This window comes from Pseudonaja textilis, chromosome 2 (genome assembly GCF_049901715.1).
Source record: "Pseudonaja textilis isolate UNSWEBS1 chromosome 2, rPseTex1.2, whole genome shotgun sequence".
Lineage (NCBI taxonomy): Eukaryota > Metazoa > Chordata > Lepidosauria > Squamata > Elapidae > Pseudonaja > Pseudonaja textilis.
Window position 1 is genome coordinate 140202258 of NC_141991.1, and position 19687 is coordinate 140221944.

The following is a 19687-nucleotide window of genomic DNA, read 5'->3' on the forward strand; positions in this document are numbered from 1 at the left end:
GGTGTGTGGAAGAGGCTCATCAGAAACACAGCTCCTCTGCATGCTTCACCGAGTGGTGATGCAGCAGAGCAATTCAACATGCAAAAAGAGATGCATCAGTATCTGCGGGAATGATTCTTTTAAAGCAAAGGTGGACCCAAGGTAAGCCCCAAGGTCCCAGGCAGCCCCAGGTTGTCTTTCTGTAGCCTCTTAGTGGCTTTGTCTATCATAGCTACAACCTTAAGGCAGTTTGCAAAACTAAATTTGAGACGGAAGCCCTAAAAAAGGCGAGGAAATAGTAGTTCTTTTGAATGGGAGGTAGATCCGCATTGCTTTCCTACATCAATGGTTACACCACAGAATTGCTACTGGCATTTCATACTCCATGCATGCCCTCTAATTTGGCCTTTGGAAACTCAACTAAGGATAAGTAACTTTGTTTTTTGACCCTTCAGAGCCCCTGTCTCTAATTCCAGTCTTCTCAGCAACATGGGGATCATAACACTGACCTACCTTACTGGATGGTTGCAGAAAAAAATTAGCAAAATAATGTCTGTAACAGAAAGGTGACTTGCATGCTCCCAAAAATGCTGTATGAGTATATGGGAAGCTTAGCACGCGGGTCTTAGCAATTGGGATGTTAATGGCACGAGGGAGAACTCTTAATATAGCGCCTCTTTGTCATTGACTTCACATCCTGGGGAGAAACTATATTATAACAGCTCTGGGTCACAAAAGAAGGGACTGAACGGGTTTGGTCTTCTATGTTTTCAGAAGTTGGACAGGAGCAGCCAGGACCCTGGGCCAATGGAATGGGGAGAGGAGATGGAGAAAGTGTGTCAGAGCTACCAGCGGAGGTGTGCGTGCAACTTCTGACAACCCAGGGAAGAAAGATTTACAGCCTGATCCTATGTTTAATCATGTTTATTTGGAAAAAATCCCACTGGACTTCATGAGCCTGACTTCCAAGTATAAACACTCTTAGGCTTCCTTCCCTGACTCTGAAGTTCTGCCCGCCTCGTTCCCTGCCTTCCTGTCCCATATGATGAAAACAACCAGCCAAGAAAAACAGGCATGCTCGCAGCTCTTTGGACAACGTTCCTATGGGCTACTAAAAGTAAACTTCTTCAAATAAATCAGACTGCCTACTTTGTTCCTCGGGTTCTGATCTTTGGTGCTGGGGCAGCAAAGGGTTCGCCTCTTACATCAAAAGATAAGCTCAGCTCCAGAATTAGCACAGGAGCTATTGCAAGGAGGAACAAAGCGTCCTTAAATCTGGCCTAAAGTGGGAGCAAACCTGCCAGATGCTTTCCTTGAATCATCCTCAACAAGATGCCAGATGAAACAAGTTGTCATCTCAGACATCTGGGGAGCACCAGCTTGGAGAAATCTACCCTAACTCAGCTTGCCTGTTCTTCTCTTCCTTCATTTCTTCCCTCCTACTCCCCCCCGCCATCCTGGGCCAGGCTAAAAGTAAACTGTTCCATTGCAACTAAAACGTTATTCAGAGCAGTTTTTGCCAACATAAGTCAACAAGGTCCTATTGGAAGAATAGGCATTGTATCAAAGCTTGAAGCGGGACAGCCTACCGGAAAGCTGCCAAATATTCTGGATCCCCCATGGGGGGTTCAAGGCCTCCTGCCCAAGCGACATTGACGGTGAAACCTTCTCCAGCCCCAGAGCCCACCTGAAAAAGAAAAATAGGGAGCAAGTCAGGTCCATTGTTGAGATCTCTGCACCTCAAGATCAACTGAACAGCCTCACTGCAGCCATGTAGAGGATCCTAAGGTCCAAGGCAATTAAACTAAAAAATATCCCAATCCTAAATTTATTATACTGATAGTAGTGGATAGATAACCTGCATTCAATAACAGGAAACAGCAATTTGTGGATGCTTCCTTAACTCCACTGTTACGGTTTCGCTTCTGGTGATCTTATCGTAGTGAATGATCATGTGCATTAAACATTTATTTTTGGGTGTGTGGGTTGGAGGCATTCTTTGGAACACAAAGCATATCCACCATAAACTGGGAAGGAAGCCCGAGTGCTACATTTTCCTTTGATAAGAAATCAGAGTTCACATCTTTAGCTATTCAGATACTTTTTTCACAACAGAACCACAAATCTCTTAGAATTAAATGACCCCTTCTTTGGGAATTCTCTGAAATACAGCATTTATTTACTGCATTCCTAAAAAAAAAACCACACACACACAATTCAAGGCAAACATTCTCTATTTGCCCCAGAAAGGATACTCATAGGTTTTTCCAATCACAAGAATAAGCATTTTTCTGTTATAAATTTAACCGGGCTACTTGCTGTTCTGGATGAAACACCAGAATCAATTCCAAAATTCTTTCCCAAATCATTTCAGGAAATAATTCCTAGGTAATGTTAATATTGATTTTTGGCCCTCCCCCCCTCCCAAAAAAAAACACATTTCCAGATAATGAGGGAGTAAAGGTTATATACAGAAGACCTTTCATGCTAAATTGGTGATCCTTAGAAGAATGATTAATAGAACAACTTTTCTACGCTATTTCTGGAGTGCTGCATAGCCTTACTGTACATCAAACATGCAGAATCTTTTGGGAATCAAATCCGAAGTACTACTCTAATGTACAGTTTAGGCAACTAAAAAGTTATTCAGAGCAGCTTTTGCCAACATAAGTCAACAGGGCCCCTTTCCAAAAATATTCATGTGCAGTGTTATGCTTAAATGTTCTTGCAAAGGAAAAAATGTTCAGTTATTTTCATGTGTGGAAGTACACTGATCTTCTTCTCTTTCTCCCCTGCAAAGAAGGTGGTTTCTAAAATTCAGGGGTGGTTAGTGGAGGCTAGGTTTCCATTACACGTAATGTGGAATCCCATAAATGTTGGGAGACCGCTTGTAAGTGTTTATTAATCTCTTCTGGCACACCTGGTCATTCCAAAGTTGAGCCCGTGGCCAATGAATGCCGCAGCGCGAATGCCCCAATGTTTTAAGACAAGGCATGAATGCAGCAAAGAACATGCAAACTTCTCCATGTGAAATATAGTCCCGTTAGCTTTTTGGGGTAGTAAGCTTCTGACCTAGACAGAGGTTCACTCCAAGAGAAAACTCTCTGTCTTCCCCCTCATTTTGGGGTTACAACCCAGACCCTGGTTTGCTTTGTGTTTGAAAGGAAAGAGGGAACAGTAGCATTTTTCATGAGGAGGAGAGGGGAACTGCAAAAAATGGATAAGGGTGGATGGAAATCCCACTCTGAAGGACAAGCAACCACAACCCTTCCAAATCACGCCATGTCTGTTAGCTGGGCGAGAGGAAGACAAGAAAAGAGAAAGGGTTGAAAAAAATCCGTGGCAGCTCTCGGTCAGGGCAAGGCTCACTGTCAAAACTGACAGTGTGTCTGATGAAGGAAGGGGGGGGGGAAACAGCTCATAAAGGGGTGGCGGGGAGGGGAAGCCTTGAGTGATATGCCGCAGTCTCCCAGGGATTTGTGCGGCATCATAAACAATGCTTCAGCCCCTTTGATATCTCCTGCTTGGAGGAAGAGATGAGAACCAGATGGGGGCCAACTCCAGCCCTGGCCACTTTCAGCACTAAGCCCCTTTGAAAGCAGGTTGTAAAGCATGATGGATTTGAAATACCAGAAAAGCCCAGCCTTTTCTGGTATTTCACCCTCCTCCCACCCTCAGCTCGGGCAGAGTTCTCTGTCGCCTTCTTAGAGCTGGAGATGTTCAGCGCTAGCTTAACAAAGTTCTCCAGAGGACTTTCTTGCTCCTCAAACGCATTTAGTTTCTAACATCCCTTTTTTTAAAAAAAGAAGTGAGAAACCAATGCTATTTAAATTTCGATGAGTTTCCAAGGGGACATCTATGTTTTCTAACCTGGAGCCAAGAAAGGCTGCATATGGATGGACGGAGTAGACGGTTCACCAGCGCATTGGAGAACAAGGCTGATGGCCGAGTCTCTGAGACAGGGATGTTGGTCAGCTGAGTTAGACTTAAAAGCCTAGAAAGGCTGCGTGTGGGTACAATTAAAAAAAAAGCTAAGTGGGCAGAGCCCTAAAAGTCCCACTAGGAACCTAGAAAATGCCCCCAAGAAAAGCAGATACCAACCAGAGACAGAGCAACTTAACAGATAGGACATACAGCAGTGTACAGATTGTAGGTAATAAGGGAAATAAAGCATTAAGTGGTCCGATCTTGTTTCTTAGGAGGGCTCCTGTGCCTTTAAGAAGCCCAGGGGCTTCTGCTTTTATGGAAGCATTGTGATCCTTCAAGCTTAGAAAAAGCCACAAGTGAGGATGCTACAACCATGCACTAATTTGAGTTAACCTACTACCTAGTTTTGTTTGTACTATGGGTAGCGATGAAGGGGTTGAATTATAAATGGGGAGATTAAGTTCAATTCCCTTTCCCCATCATGGAGCTCTGTAGGGGACTGTGGGCCAGTCATACTCTCTCTCTCAGCCCAAAGTATCTCACTCACAGAACTCTGACGGGGACAGAATGATTGAAATTCCCACATCCGTTGCAAGACGGAAAAGGCAAGATAAGACATGCGGTAAAATAAACAATTTTTAAAAACTGTGCATGGAAAAAAAAAATCACCTTTAAATAGGAGCATTTCGCAAAGAGTTGCATTATCCTACAGAGATGTGAGGTGTGGGAGTGGAGACACATTCCTGACACACAACAGTTCCTGATCTAGCAGTTGGTTCAAGTGGTTTGAGATATGCTACTAAGTTTGCAAGGTCAAAATTTACCAACAATTAGATTGGGCTGAAATTTGGCGTTTCCCTTTTCTTGTACCGTATCAATAATATTTTGATTTAGGGAAACCAAGATATATGTAAATCCTGAGATCACCTCATCAGCTGCTCCGCTACCAGGGAAGAAGTTGCCATCATCATAGCGATGCAAGGACAGGTAGAGGACATTTGGATCTCTGTAGAAAACTTGCTGTGTCCCATTACCATGGTGAACATCCTGAAGGGGAGGAAGAGAGAAGGTAAGAAGCCTGTAAGTTGTCCCTAAGGTGCTTTTTCAAGAGGCAACTGGACTTCCTTGTTTTTCTTTGAAGACGTTTTGCTTCTCATCCAAGAAGCTTCTTCAACTCCTGGTGCTGAGCTGAGGTGAAACGTCTTCAAAGCGAATGAGAAGCAACACGTCTTCAAAGAAAAACAGAGCTGAAGAAGCTTCTTGGATGAGAAGCAAAACATCTTCAAAGAGAAATCAGGGACCGAAGAAGCTTCTTGGATGAGAAGCAAAATGTCTTCAAAGAAAAACAAAAAAGTCCATTGCCTTTTGGAAAAAAATAACTTTGGGACAAGCATGACCTAGATGACTGAGAATCTCCATAGACATTAAGCCTGTAAGTTGGTACACATATGGTCATTAGCTGCCGGTGGTCTTCTCTTTTACATCCTACTATAGCTTTACTCCAATGTTGTGCCCTCCAATTGGTCAAATTCACACACATTAAACCCAAGTTGGCAAAACACAATTGCTGGGTTCATGTAATGTCTTGTATGCAAGCACACGACCTATAATAGTAACGTAATTCCTGCCACAACGTGGCGACTCCCCAATTCCCTTTTTGCCAGGTCTAGTGTACTGACAAACTCAGCTAATGCAGGAATATGACCCCTGTCACTTTCAGTCAACCAGCTTGGTGAAGGGGATTATGAGGCTTGTAGGATAGTGAATCAAAAGAAACACCAGGTTGGTGATAGTCCCCCCCACCATTTCCAAAGGAATAACAAGAAATATTTTGTCTGACAAGTGAGAAGAGGAACTCACCCAGTCGACTATCAATATCTTGCCAATTTTTCCTTTTTGCTGGAGCTGCCTGGCTGCAATTGCCACCGAATTGAAGAAACAGAAACCCCTGCCAAGAAACAAGGAGAACAAGAAGCTAGTGAACTACCAAAATGGACAGTAAATGTATTTATGGGTCTCATCTTGTCCAACTGGTACATGCCAGCCTCCCCGAAGTAATCCAACCTTTCCTCGTGCAAAGACCTATCTTACAGCGTGGGCAAGAGGGGTTCATTACCTAAGTCCTGCAGAGATCACAGGGGGCCAGGTGTTAAACACAATGAAGGGGCCGTTTGCGGCATTCTTCCACTCGTGTGCTGCATTAGGGCTTAGAATTACAAGGACACACATTTTGGCTGGAGGAGACCTGCCAAAAACTTGAGGTCAAGACTCAGTTGGAAATATTCTGCAAACGGCCTCTTTCTTCAATATCACATTCACTACTTTGAAATGGTAACATCGGAAAGGGTCCAATGTTGCGTGTGGAAGGGGTCAGCTCTGCTCAGATATGGCAGATGAAGCTTTTAGGTCCGTTGCTTTGGTTGGAATACTTTCACAAATGTATTGAAACCCAGCCACACACACCTTAATTACTTCTTATATAAAGAAAATCAGCTGCCCAGAGTTAGATCGATAGTGAGATGGGTCCAAACCAACCCCCCCCCCCAAAACCCCAAACATAAACAAATGAAATAAAACAAAACAAGCAACTCGTCATCCTGCATGCTAATACTGTAGTGAACTCGTTTTTACAGTATAAATTAGTGGGAAGTCAAAGTTGCCCCAATTATGAATAAGGAAGTATCAGCAGGCTCCATTGCATTTTTGGGGAGAAAATAGGAATCCGTACTCAACCGCTCAAAGCGAACAAACACAATACTGGCTAGCTAAAGAATGGAGAGAAAAAAAGAAAGAACAAATAAGGGAAATAAGGAAAGATAGGATGGAATAACCTGGAAGTGGGCCAGGCAAGCTGGCCTATAAGACTTTGAAATCTCAATGTTTTGATACAAGCCTCACTTCCAACTATTTGGACAATGGCAGAGGGATTATGTGAAGTTTAGGACAAAACATCTGGAGGATGGCGGGCTGCTTCTCTTTGTCTTGACTTCTATTGTGATCCAGAAAATTAAAAAAGGCATGCTAGCTTTATTACTTGTTTTTGTTTTTCCTGCTCAGAGGAATAGAAATAAGAAATTATCCTTGGTTGTTCTAGCTTGGACAGAAAGTTTTAAATCTAGTCATTTCAACAAAAAAAAAGAGGGAAAAAAAAATCTGGATATGCTTCTTATTCTGGAAGCAATTGCTCTTCCTTTGTAGGTAAAAGCAGCTGCTTCCAGATCAAATCAGAAACTCCCCACCCCACCCCCATAAAAGCTAAGTATTAACCAGTGGCATCTTATGAGAGGGGATAAAAAGCATCAAGACAGCTGTCATAGCTGTGCGACTGGAGTCCTGCCCTCCCATTTTGTATGGATATGTGTGTGTGCGCGTGCCTTTGAGCCAGTGTTGACTCTTGGCAACTCCCTGCAGTTTTCTTAGCAAGACTGTTTGCAAGTGGCTTGCCCTTGCCTGCTGCTTAAAAAGGGTCACTAGCCCAAGCTCACCCAGATGAATAAGTGCCTTAAAGCGGGGCTAGAACTCCCGCTCTCCCGCTTTCTGCATCTTCTTCTCTTTTTTTTTTTTGCTCTTTATCGGTACCTGACTCTGATGGATGGAACTCAGCTGCCTCTTATCACCTTGCTTAATCAGATCTAAGGTATACCCAGCATAAATCCAGGGCTGCATCCGATGTACCCATTACTGTTTATAGGACTCCATTCCACAACTTTCGCGCCACCTTGACCATGGGCAAGACCACACCCAATGCCCCAGGGGTTCCAACTGTGCCTCTGATGTCACAGAGAGAGTGGAATACTGACAGCAGAGGCTTTGAAGGACTCTAAGGCAGGGGTCTCCAACCATAGCAACTTAGCAACTGGCTGACGAATGTTGGGACTTGACGTCCACAAGTCTTAAAGTTGCTAAAGTTGGAGAGCCCTGCTCGAAGGGTCTTGTGTCTACCAGCAAGATAAGCTGTGGCTCAGAAGAGAGAAGACACAGAGGTGATTCTCCTTACATTGCCGTGGAGGGATCAGCGTGGTGTCCTGGAGGTCGTACAACGGCGAAGCCGTTCTGTAAGATATTTTTTTAAAAAAAAAGAAAGAAAAGAAAGAAAAAAAAGCACAGTTAATACTGTCGTCCTGATCGGTACAGATAATCCTCGACTTACAACAGTTTGTTGAGTGACTGTTTGAAATTGCAGCAGTGGAAAAAAGTAACTGATGACCATTCCCCCACCACCACCCTTATGCCCGTTGCAACATCCTCACGGTCACATGAATAAAATACGGGATGCTTGGCATCTGGCTCGTATTTATGGCGGTTGCAGTGCCCCAAGGTCACGATTCCCCCCCTTTGCAGTCTTCTGACATGCAAAGTCGACGGAGGAAACCGGATTCCCTTAACAACTGGGTTAATCATGTTTAATAAGGGCAGTGATTCGCGGAACAAAACTGGCAGGGGAAAGAAAAATCGCTAACACGGGTCAAAACTCACTTAACGAGTTTCTTGCTTAACAAGATAAATGTGATGGGCTCAATGGTGGTCGTAAGTCGAGGACAACATGTATGCACGGTGCTTGAAAATAAAGGTTTTGTAGAAACGGGAAAAAAAAGCAGCCAGAGCAGGCCTTACTGTAATTCAGGAGTCCCTAACCACCCAGCTGTGGTGCTTTCAGAACTGGGCTGTGCAAATGACGGATAAGCGCACACACAACTCCATTTGTGTGAGTGGTGGGTGACCATGCTTACGCAGACCTTTCCCATCTCCCCCCCTCCCCCGGCCTCGCCAATCCTCTGAAAGGAAAGGTTGGAGATGTTTCTGTAACTGGATCAGTTACGGTAAGGTGGGGTGGAGCGTTGGGTAAAGCTGCATTTATTTGAATCATATCTCAGTTTCTTTGGCTGAAAGGTGAGTAATAGGCTGTTCCCCTTAGTGGTTTGTTCTTCTGTTTGGGCTTTTTCATCTTTTAATTGGATTTTCTTATTAAGATGTGGTTATGTTACTTCCTGTTACAAGACTGCATGTTATGGGCCTAACGTAATCAGAGCATGTGTTTGTTCTGTTAAGGGCAAAAAGATCTACTGATTTTGACTATCGGTTTCTCAAGTGCTCAGAATGGCTTACAAAAGCATTTATTACAATCCAATGGTCAGCCATGTTCAGAAATCATATGATATGATGTGATTGCTCCTCTGGTTCAATCCTTTAAATGTTAGTAAGGAAAAAAATGTAAACAAACCAATGAGACATGGAAGTGCTTAAGTGTGGTTGGATCCCCAACATTTTATCTGTTGGAAAGGCATGGCAATTCAATGCTTTCTATTTTGAAATGTTACAGGGTAAGTCATGACTGTTCAAAATCTGAATCTCTTTTTCAAGCAATAATTCAAATGAGCTAGATTAAGGGTATTAAACTCGATTTCATTGAGGGCTGCATCAGGGTTCTTTTTGACCTCGGGGTGGGGCGTGACCAGTTCATTGTCACTTGTGTCGGGGGCGCCTGTGGTGGCTCGACTGCTCTGCCAGAGAAAATGGGCTCTCAAGCTCTGTTTTCAGCTGTGAGGGTTGACTCCTGCAACCCTCTTCTAGTGAAAACAGAACTTGGGAGGGTTACAAGAGACTCCATTTTCACTGAGTTCCATTTTCACTGGCAGAGACACTGCAGGGTGATCCTTCACTTTTTCCTGGTGGCCCTGCGGGCCAGATCTAAGTACCCCATGGGCCGGATCTGGCCCATGGGCCTTGAGTTCGACACCCTGGGCTAGATCTAATGTTGTATGTACTTGATGTGATTTTCTCCTCCTATCCCCATGATGGAGGACCAATGGCATGCAGAGCCATTTATGCCGGCATGTGAGCTGCAGGAAAACTTACCTCACTGTGCACGTGCGCACCTCACAACTGATTTTCGGGGGTTTGAGGCCTTTTTTGGCCTCTCAAAGGCTTGAGGAAGGCTTCTGCAGGCTTTGTAGGCCGAAAATTAGCCCCATTTCATCACTTCCTGTTTTTCCGAAAATACTGGAAGTGACAAAACAGGGCTTGTTTTCTGCCTACAAAGCCTGTAGAGGCCTTCCTCAAGCCTTTGGGAGGCCAAAAAAGGCCTCAAACCCCCCAAAATCAGCTGTGAGGTACAGTGCAGGTAAGGGGGTGGTGGGGGGAGGGGATTGCATGCACATGCATAGGGGGCGGGGGGCGCGCATTGCCTTCTGGGTACTGGCACGCAAGCATGAACGTGCAAGCGTGTGCACAATTTTTGGCACAGGAACCCAAAAAGGTTAACCACCACTTATCCTCTTTCCTGCAACCTTCCCCCTATAATGACTGTCCTTGTTAGTGGCTCTGTCATTAAGCACAACAGTCACTAAGTGAAACCGTGACTGCTTATGATCTTACTTTGGCTTTCCTTTTGCTTTACAGACCTGTAAGTGTAAGGATTGGTCATAAAGTTATTTTTTTCACCCGAGTTGTAATTGCAAATGGTTGCTAAATGAAGCAGTCACTAAAAGATGACTACTTGTACTCCCAAAATCCAGACAAGATTTTAAGGTACTGGGGGAGAGGGGGGGAAGTGTGTGAGAATAGCTCCTTCCTGTTTAGATGACAGAAAACACTCCCATCAATTTACAACTATATGCGAAATTTCATGCATTGTTACAATTATTATAAGGACTAGTAATATTAATACAGTTACATATTAAATGTTTAAGATATGGAAAAAAGTTTAGATTAAATCTAGAGCAAGAAAGATACATTTTCCAATGAATGCAATATGAAAATTTAGCCAAGATGAATTCAAGTCCCACTGATTTCCCTAAAACATAAGAGCAGCAAACTTGCTTGGAATTGAACCATTAAATGACAGGCTAGCTAAGATACTGTTTTCTCACCTGCTATTTTTTTCTCATTGAAGATTTTCTGTTTAATAATTATTACATTTTTCATATTTTGGCAAAATATCACTGATGTAATTTAAAGTTGTATTATTTTGCCTGCCTTTTTTTAAGCATAAGGTCCTTTTCAAAAATAATAAAAACCCCACTGTGTCCCATTCCATTAAAGTATATAACTGAAGAAAAGAAATTGAAAACAATCTGTGTTATTAAAAGTTGCAATGTTCTGATACATTAAAAACTACAGATATTTGCAAGTACTATAAAAGGTATTCTCTTTTCAGCAATATTTTGTCTTTGAAGAATCATGATCCATCCTACAGGGTGAGAACAACTGAGCTGTTTCGTAGGGGCCTTTATTTTATTACTTCTAATTAAAACAGCTTTGTTTACACTCTGAGATGTCATTACTTGTCAAACCTGATTAGCTATACCACTCCATGACATCAACACAATCATGTTATATTTCCTGATTGGAACGGAATTCCTCTATGAAGGAAGAAACAATTATATCAAGGAAGAATATGAGAATGAAAGCTCGTTCTCTCTCAGCTCAGCCTCACAACCGAAATGGGTAAGTTTCAATTAAAACACATTCCCAGGTTCGGCTGCCAAATGCCTGTGAATATAATTGAGTGTTTGTTCCCTTGAAAGCCCAACAACAAAGACCATTGCTACATCTCCTTGAAGCCATTGCCAAAGCCTTGGAGTCACCACAGAAGGTTCTTCTGCTTAACCAGCTGCAGTTGTGACTTCACTGGAGGATCCAGTTTTGAGCAAGTTTTTAACAGAAATTTACATTAATCAGAAGAGGACCAGAAACACCTGCTCCTTCTTCGGATATATGTACAACTGTTCTGTACTATAACAAGTTGAAGTCAGTTTAGGGCCAGGGGGAAGACTCTGATTATCCTTGTCAGAATCATTAATGGAAAGTATATTTATTTCTATACAATACCTCAACTTTTGCAATACCCTCTAAGGATAATGTGTATGTGAGGTTGGGAGATTTGGGCACTTTTTAACTTCTTGACCATCATCGATGGAAGGTCCTGCTGAGATACCAGCAGTTGCCCCATAAGGCCAGGTGCTGAGGATAGTCCACCCAAACTCTGAAACCAGAAAGTGCATGATGGAAAACAATTTTTGTAAGAGACAGCCAACTGGATGTAATGCTTAAGGCATCAGGCTAGAAATCAAGAGACTATGAGTTCTAGTCCCACCCTAGGCATAAATCTAGCTTGGTGATTTTGGGCCAGTCACGCTCTTTAAGCCTGGGAAGTAGACAGTGGCAAACCACTTCTGAAATCTTGCCAAGAAAACTGCAGGGACCTCAATACTAACTTGAAGGTGTGCATGTACTCAAACACCAAAAACATCCTTGAAAAAGAGAGAGAAGTAGAATGGACAGGCGTGGATGGGCAGTTCGTGCAACTCTTTTCCCCTATGCGTTTTATCTCTGCAAAAATACATTCTGGGAAGCCCTTTGAGATCATCGCATGCTCTTTTGCCTTAGAAACCCCAAAGGTGGGTGGAGAGGCACTCCCCACCTATCTTGCTGTCCCCACCGGGGCTCTTACCTTAAGCTGTCGACTGGCCACTTTGAAGGCTAGCTCAGTCACGCTGCCAGCTGCCCACCGCGCAGCATTGCTGGAGTGCAGCTCGTTCCAAATGGTGTCACTATCCACCTGGAACCCAGTAGGAGACAAAGAAGAGTTCAATCGACAGAAAGGGCCCTGGGGTTATATTTCTGCACTCAGCAACAAAGAAGCCCACGGGATGGACTAATGGTATACGCACACAAACACACGTACAACCTCCCAGGAGATGGAGTAGGAGAAAACCAGTAGGAAAGCTGCTTGGACACCATCACTAGTTTTGGACCAAGGAGACCTTTCTTCAGAGAGGAGCTCTTTTTAGGCCTCTCTGATCAAATCCAGGGTCAAATGCAGCTTTGTAAAATGGACATCCTCTCTTTTGAGGGCAAATCAGAAGAGTTCAGCTCTTGGCATGCAACACATGCCCATTCATGAACCACAACAACAGCCTGGCTAGACAACAACCCCATCCCCAGTTCTTCAGCTTTCGCTGAGCTCCCACAAGTTCCATCGACACCAACATGCAGGAGAGCTTTCCCAACACATTCCCCCTCTAGTGTTAGTTGCAAAAGTTGGGGGCAGGAAGAACCCATTGTTTTTACCTTCTTGATTCTATTTGATTTTTTTTTTTTCAAAAACAAACATCTTGGTTTGATCAGGATCACGTCATCGGCAAAGTAAGAGCCGGAAAACCTCAGAGATTCTCTTCTGATCAACTCCATGTGTGAGCAGAGCCTGCCTTCTGCCTTAGTGCTCCAGGCGCGCACTCCCTCTCCCTCTCTTTCTCTCCGGGTGCAAAGGAGGGGGGAAGAGAAGATCCAAGCCCCGTCAGTAAGGACAAAGGAAAGGGAGGGGGGGAGGAAGAAGGAACAGAGAGCAAGAGAAAGGGAGCAAAAGGTTAAGAGAAGGAGAAGAGGGATGGTCGGGGAGGCAGCATCCTGGAAAAAAGAGAGTGAGAGAAAAAAAAAAAGGCACGCAAGAAGGTGATGAACGAAAGTGAACGTGGCAGAGAGCCCAGAGGGAGGGACATGAGAGACAGAGAGAAGGAGGGGCCAGGGAGATTTCCTCCAACCTAACCCTATTCCCCCAACCCTTCTCAGGAAGACCTCTGAACAAGGCTGGGTCCGAACACCAGAATGGAAGTGGGATAAGAAATAGAAGGGGTGCAATAATAGACCGCCATCATTCCAGCAGTACAGAGCACTATTCTTGCTAAATAGAGACAGCCAAGGTCTGGATTACACCATCAGACTGTAGGCAGAGCTCACTGGGTGAAAGGCTCTTCGCACAAAATGCGTCTAACGCCGCAAATCATCATAGAGTTCTAGCCAGGAACTCTTGAACATCTAATTTACTATGTCGAGAAATAGCCTCAGTGGTATCATCGTCCCCTTCAAATGCTACGACTGTATGCAAGCTCTTTACAGATAGTCCTCAACTTACGACCAAAATGGAGCCCAACATTTCTGTTGCTAAACGAGACATTCCATTTTGCTCCATTTTATGACCTTTCTTGCCACAGTTGGGAACTGAATCACTGCCATCGTTCAGTTAGTCCCACGGCTGTTAAGTGAATCTGGCTTCCCCATTGATTTTACTCATCAGAAGGTCGCAAAAGGGGATCCATGTGACCCCGCAACCGTCATAAATATGGGCTAGTTGACTTTTGATCACCTGAACCATGGCAATGCTGCAAGGGTCGTTAAGTGTGAAAAATGGCCATAAGTCACTTTCTTCAGTGCCGTTGTAACTTTGAACAGTCACTAAACGAACCATTGTAAATTGAGGACTACCTGTATTTAGTCAAATACAAATCATTTCCTTATGAACAATATAGATATAGAGGACAGTGTATGGGGCTGGAGAAAAGGACACACTGAAGAAAGGTGAAAAAAAATCTTAGCTAGGATGGGCCAAATATATTTGTTTGCTGTGTATACATTTTACCAAGATTTCCCCCCAAAAAACATTTGAGCTGAATTCATTGGCCGTCACTTGGTATGTGATATGACAGCCAGATCTTGTTACACCTACACAGAGAACCCTGGTGGATTTCACATATGACTCAATGACTTCACAATAACCTGGGGAACAGTATGGTGAAGTTTAATAGAGACAACTGGAGCCTTTTAGATGATGTTGGCCTTCAAAGAGCCTCTAATTCACCTGGTTTTTTTTTTAATATATTGGGGATCCTAGTCCAAGCAGATTTGGAGATCCATGGATGGACCTTTGGTCAATGGGCTTCGTGAAACGTCCCTTGCCCATCAACGGAAGTTTCTGGAAAAGGGATTCCAGTGAACAGTATTTTACTGTTCCAATCTAGGAATATTTTGACTTTAACATTCTGAAACTGAGCAAGTGGGTGGGACTGTTTACTGGAATCCCTTTTCCAGTTTCTTGGAGAACCAATGCTCTTTACTGATGCTCCCAGATGTGAGAGGGTTGAGTAGCATGTTGGGGTAAGCAGCAATCTTGCTGTGGAAGTGATAGGTATGAATCTCTCCCTTTTGCCTTGTCCCCTTAATCCTTAAACCTTCTTCACAAGACAAAAAAAGCATAATAGACCACCCACAGAACCAGATTAGGAAGCCTGGAAAAGGAGTGCTGATTTAAAAAAAAAATCCACACACATTAAGGAGAGAGGTAGGCATTCCTTGACCCCTGTGGCCTGAGTGACAAAGATCTATCTAGAAATAGCGTTCCACCCTCTTATTGAATCTCAGATTTGCCTCATGTTCTGATCCATACCTTGTTCTCATGGGACATGAAATGGATCACATTCTCTAAGCTCATTTTAGATGCTAGGTTATGCCAGTAAGCAATAGGCAGACCAATCATCTGCAACTTTTTTTGGACCTAAAACTTTCCAACTCTCTCCCTTCCACCCCTGTGCGTTCCAGTGGGGGGTTGCCTCTTTTGTTTCCTGGAAATTCACTTGGCACAAACCAACTTCGGCCTGCGGTGATGGGAAACAAGGTATGGGAAGGAACCTTTGACGGAAACCATTCAGCCTGCTGAAGAAGATGCTTACCCCAACTCCACCACAGGGCAGCATGACAAACATCCGCTGGGACAGGATCCCTGCGAGAAAGCAAGAGAAGGCAATGGGGTTATAATCAAGTATGTGAGAGTCAGATAGTTGGCCTATCACAGCGCTAGACACAAACCATATGAAAAGGGAGAGAATACGTTCAAAGGAACTTTAGTCATTTTAGTTCTGTGAAGAGGCAAATTGGACAACATTTTGTATCTTCACAGCAATAGCACTTAAGAGTTATATACTGCTTCACAGTGCTTTAAAGCCCCCCTCTAAGCAGCTTACAACATCAGCAACAATCCTCCTTTTACCGATCTCGGAAGGACGGGAGGCTGAGTCAACTTTGAGTCAGTCAGGATTGAACTGTTGGCAGTCGGCAGAATTAGCCTGCGATATTGCACTCTAAACCACTATGCCACCATGGCTCTTTGAGGCAGACTTCTTAGGGTTAACGTCAGTTTCAAATGAATTGGGCATGCTATTATCATATGGACATTCTTCCCACTTTGGGATAGAGTAGAAATAGGAAAACACTGTTGGTACACATATTTATGGATAGATATGCACGTGCGATAGAAAAGGTATGGTAAATCTGAAGCAGAATGCTCTGCTTGTAATTGAAGAGATATTTTGCATATACAAAAATCAGAGAGAGAGAGAGAGAGAAAGAGAGAGAGAGAAAGAGAGAGAGAGAGAGCGCTATGAGGGGGTCCCTCTTGTTTAATTTATCATTTATTTAAAATACGTATATGTTTCCTATCATGCATCAAACAGAATCTTCTCATGGGATGCTCTGTGGAGTCCCCTCTTGCAAAAATGACCTTGGGCTTGGGACAGTATTTAAGGTTGTTGGACTGGAGAAGCCGTCATTCAAGCATTACAGGAAGACCCTGGCTGACTTATGGCAGGGTCACCATATTATTTCTGAGGATATAAAGGAGAAATGATTGCTGTCTTCTTGGAGCTCCCTAGAAGCAAGGTTGGATATAAGTGAAATAAAACAGCAAACAAATGATGCAAGAAGCGTGCAGCGTAGCTGAAGACTTTGTTCATTTGTAACACCCTAGATCTCCCATTTCTTCTCCCTAGCACAACAGTGACTAGATCTCAGTCATTAATCCTAGGAAGGTCTTTATCAAATGGAGCATATTTATAAGAGACACCAAACACAGAGAGATTGCAAGAGGCTCCTGGGCACATTTTCGCTCCAGAGATGAAGAGAGTCCTTTTTGGCTCTCCTCAACTTCAATCCATGGATGAAGGGAGACATTACATTGCCTCTTACCTGCCAGTTTGCCATTGTCCAACTTCAGGCGACTGAGGGGGTTGGTGCCGTACAACAGCACGTGACGCTCAGTGTGAACGGACTGCAGCTCCTCCAACGTGGCTTTGCGTCCTCGAAGGCACTAGCAGAAAAACAAGGGTTGGTTCACATCACAAAAAAAAGCAGAAAAAATGCAACGGGCTTCTGCGGATATTCCAGGAAGCCAGGTGAAATGCTGGGGAGAAAACAGCGAGGCTCTGAGAAAAAGAAAATATTTCTATGGTAGGATTTAACTTATCAGCTGGTGCTTCAAAGCCAGCTGCAGCATTCTGGTCTTTCCAAAAATGGAGGCTCTCCTTGCCTTGCTTAAAGGGGGAGGCACATCCTGAAAGGAGGCAACCATTTAAGGTAGTGAGTGCAGGGCCCCTCTCTTAAGAATGGACAAAGTCTAATCAGATGGCTCTGACTCATGGCATGTATACAGGTAGTCCTCTACTTACAACAGTTCATTTAGTGACGGCCCAAAGTTACAACGGCACTGAAAAAAGTGACCGATGACTGTTTTTCACACTTATGACCATTGCATCCCCATGCTCACGGGATCAAAATTCATATGCTTGGCAATTGACTCATACTTATGATGGTTGCATTGTCCTTGGATCATGTTATCCCCTTTTGCGACCTTCCGACAAGCAGAGTCCATGGGGAAACCAGATTCACTTAACCGCCATGTTACTAGATTAACAATTGCAGGGATTCAGTTAACAACTGTGGCAAGAAAGGTCGCAAACTGGGCTAGACTCACTTAACAAACATTCCACTTAACAAGATAAATTTTGGACTCAGTTGTGGTCGTAAGTTGAGGACTACCTGTACTCCCTATGGAGAAATTTTCCCAAAGCAGCATGACTGAAACAGTGTCATGCCCCTGTCATGCTGAGTCTGAATCTGAGGAGGAAGCTGGACAGCTGACAGGGAGCGGGAGTATGGCTCCGTTGGCTGTGGAGGAGACTGGGGAAGGGCTAAGTCTGGCTGGGCAGAGCAGGGGAGAGATAGAACAAGGGAGAGGAAGTTCAGAGGAAGAACCAGGCCCACAGCCTCTTCATCCTAGGACACACAGGGAGGAACGGAGAAGAGGGTAACATGGTTTGCGAGGCTTACAGCGGAGGAAGGGGCTTTGATTCCCTTCATTAGCCACAGCTGGGAAGACAGTTGATAAGAAAGACAGGCTGCGTGGAGCAGGCTGCTGGGAGCAAATGTGACTTTATTCAGTGTTGTTTGGGCTTATTCCTGGCGTCTTCCCAACCGTGAGAGTTTTGCCGTGCCTTCAAGTCTGAAATTCTTGCTCCTGCCCTGCTAAACTAATTACTTCAGTTTGGCTTGTTTGGACTTTAAGTTACAATTTGCGTTGCTCATGTTTTGGACTTAATTTTCTGCAGTCAAAGGCTAGTCCGGGGAGAATTTTTCTCCACTCAGAGGGTCATCTGGACATTGGGGGCAAAGTTGGAGATTGCTTATCTGACTGTGTTGCCTTTGTGCCACACCCTGGGTCATCACAAACAGGTTGTACGCAACCATTATGCTAAAAGATTTCTCCAAACTGGTCCCCCACCCAATGGGCTGACGGAATAATTCTGTTTTTTCTCCACTTCCTTCTATTTCATCCCTGAAGACATTATCACGTTTGGAACAATCTTCTGGTTCTTCGGGGTGTTCGTTTGCATGTATATTATGCGTATGTGTGCGTAGAAGCACACTGCTGTTGCCTGGGAGCATTCTATCCACCCACAGTGAATGTGCATAGTCCACCTAGTTAATCTTTGGGAACAAATGCTAGAGATAAAAAGAGAATCTATGCTTACTTTGCAGGTATTAAGTAAAAGAAAGAAGCAGAGGAAAGAAAAAGCTAAATCTCTGATTCAAGCTATATGGGGATTGAAGAGTTTTAAAAGAAACGACCTGTCCATAATTGTTTTGAGATGTGTGAATGTTTCTGGTGAGATGCACATCTGTCGGGCATCTGCAATATAGGCATCTTCATAAAACCTGCCTAGAATTTATGGAACCTGCTTGCCGCTCAATCCATCAAATGCTTTTGAATTATCTGAGAAACTAATAGTGGTTTTTATGTGTCCATCAGTGAATAAACTATGGAAATATCCATTCTTTTAACCATTGGCTGGAAAGAAGATGATGGGGGGATGGGGGAGGGCTGTAAGGAGAAGGGTTTGCAAAGAATTGTGGCTAAGTAAGTGTTGCTTTAGTATGGGAACACAAAGGTATTGCCCTTTGAATGGGTTTGGGTGCCTCCAGAAAAAGTTCTATTCACCTTTGGTTCTTCCAATCTAGAGCCCCCACTTCCCACCCCAAATGTATCGGGACTGCAAAACTCAGAATTCCAAGCAATGGGTCTTCAGGGCGTTGCGGTCAAAAACCACATGGGGGAGATCAAAGAAGGTTGTCCTATTTTTGACTTCCCCAATTTTCTTTTTCCCCTCTGACTCCACTCTTAAATGGCTTGGAAGATGGAAAATAGAAGATATGGTTTTCCAACCTGTTTTTTTTTTTTTAATAGAACATCAAGAAAAAAAACTTCCTCTCCTTTAAACAGGAAAAAAAAACTGGTTTATGTTTTTTTTCCATTTTCTTCAGGAGTTTAGAAATTAGGGGCGCAAAAAACCTACCACCGTCACCAAAATATAGTAAGCAGGTATTTGGAGGAATGGGATGAGGGAGGGAGTTAATCTGGAGAGCAGCCAATTGACCAGAAATAATAAATAGGCCACCTCCTGGGTATTTTATAGGGGCCTGATGTGCAAAAATCAACAGTGAAGTGTTTTTTCACACCAGAGAATTAACTATTGCCATCTGTTTTGTCTGCAGATGGAGCATTGCTCTATCTGCAAAATACAATGCCCAATAAAAACCAGTTCATTCAAATATTCATATAATAAATCACCTCCCTCTCTTAGCCCTAGACTGTGTAGTTCAAAAATATCTGTCTGCC

General features: G+C 43.7%; 1 protein-coding gene across 14 annotated transcripts in view; it reads right to left on the minus strand.

The window, feature by feature from the left end:
- Window positions 1-19687, minus strand: part of HDAC7 (histone deacetylase 7) — a 224155-nt gene that overhangs the window by 12062 nt on the left and 192406 nt on the right. For 7 of the 14 annotated variants that reach the window (XM_087925512.1, XM_087925510.1, XM_087925513.1 and 4 more), the window contains 8 exons: window positions 16702-16822; window positions 15411-15460; window positions 12979-13314; window positions 12359-12466; window positions 7904-7959; window positions 5767-5854; window positions 4834-4953; window positions 1569-1666 (listed from right to left, as the gene is read on the minus strand). In XM_087925512.1, the coding sequence (XP_087781638.1) occupies window positions 1569-1666; window positions 4834-4953; window positions 5767-5854; window positions 7904-7959; window positions 12359-12466; window positions 12979-13314; window positions 15411-15460; window positions 16702-16822 (977 nt within the window). The remainder of the gene's footprint in view (window positions 1-1568; window positions 1667-4833; window positions 4954-5766; window positions 5855-7903; window positions 7960-12358; window positions 12467-12978; window positions 13315-15410; window positions 15461-16701; window positions 16823-19687) is intronic. The other 7 variants (XM_087925516.1, XM_087925519.1, XM_026713785.2 and 4 more) reach the window with 1 other exon arrangement.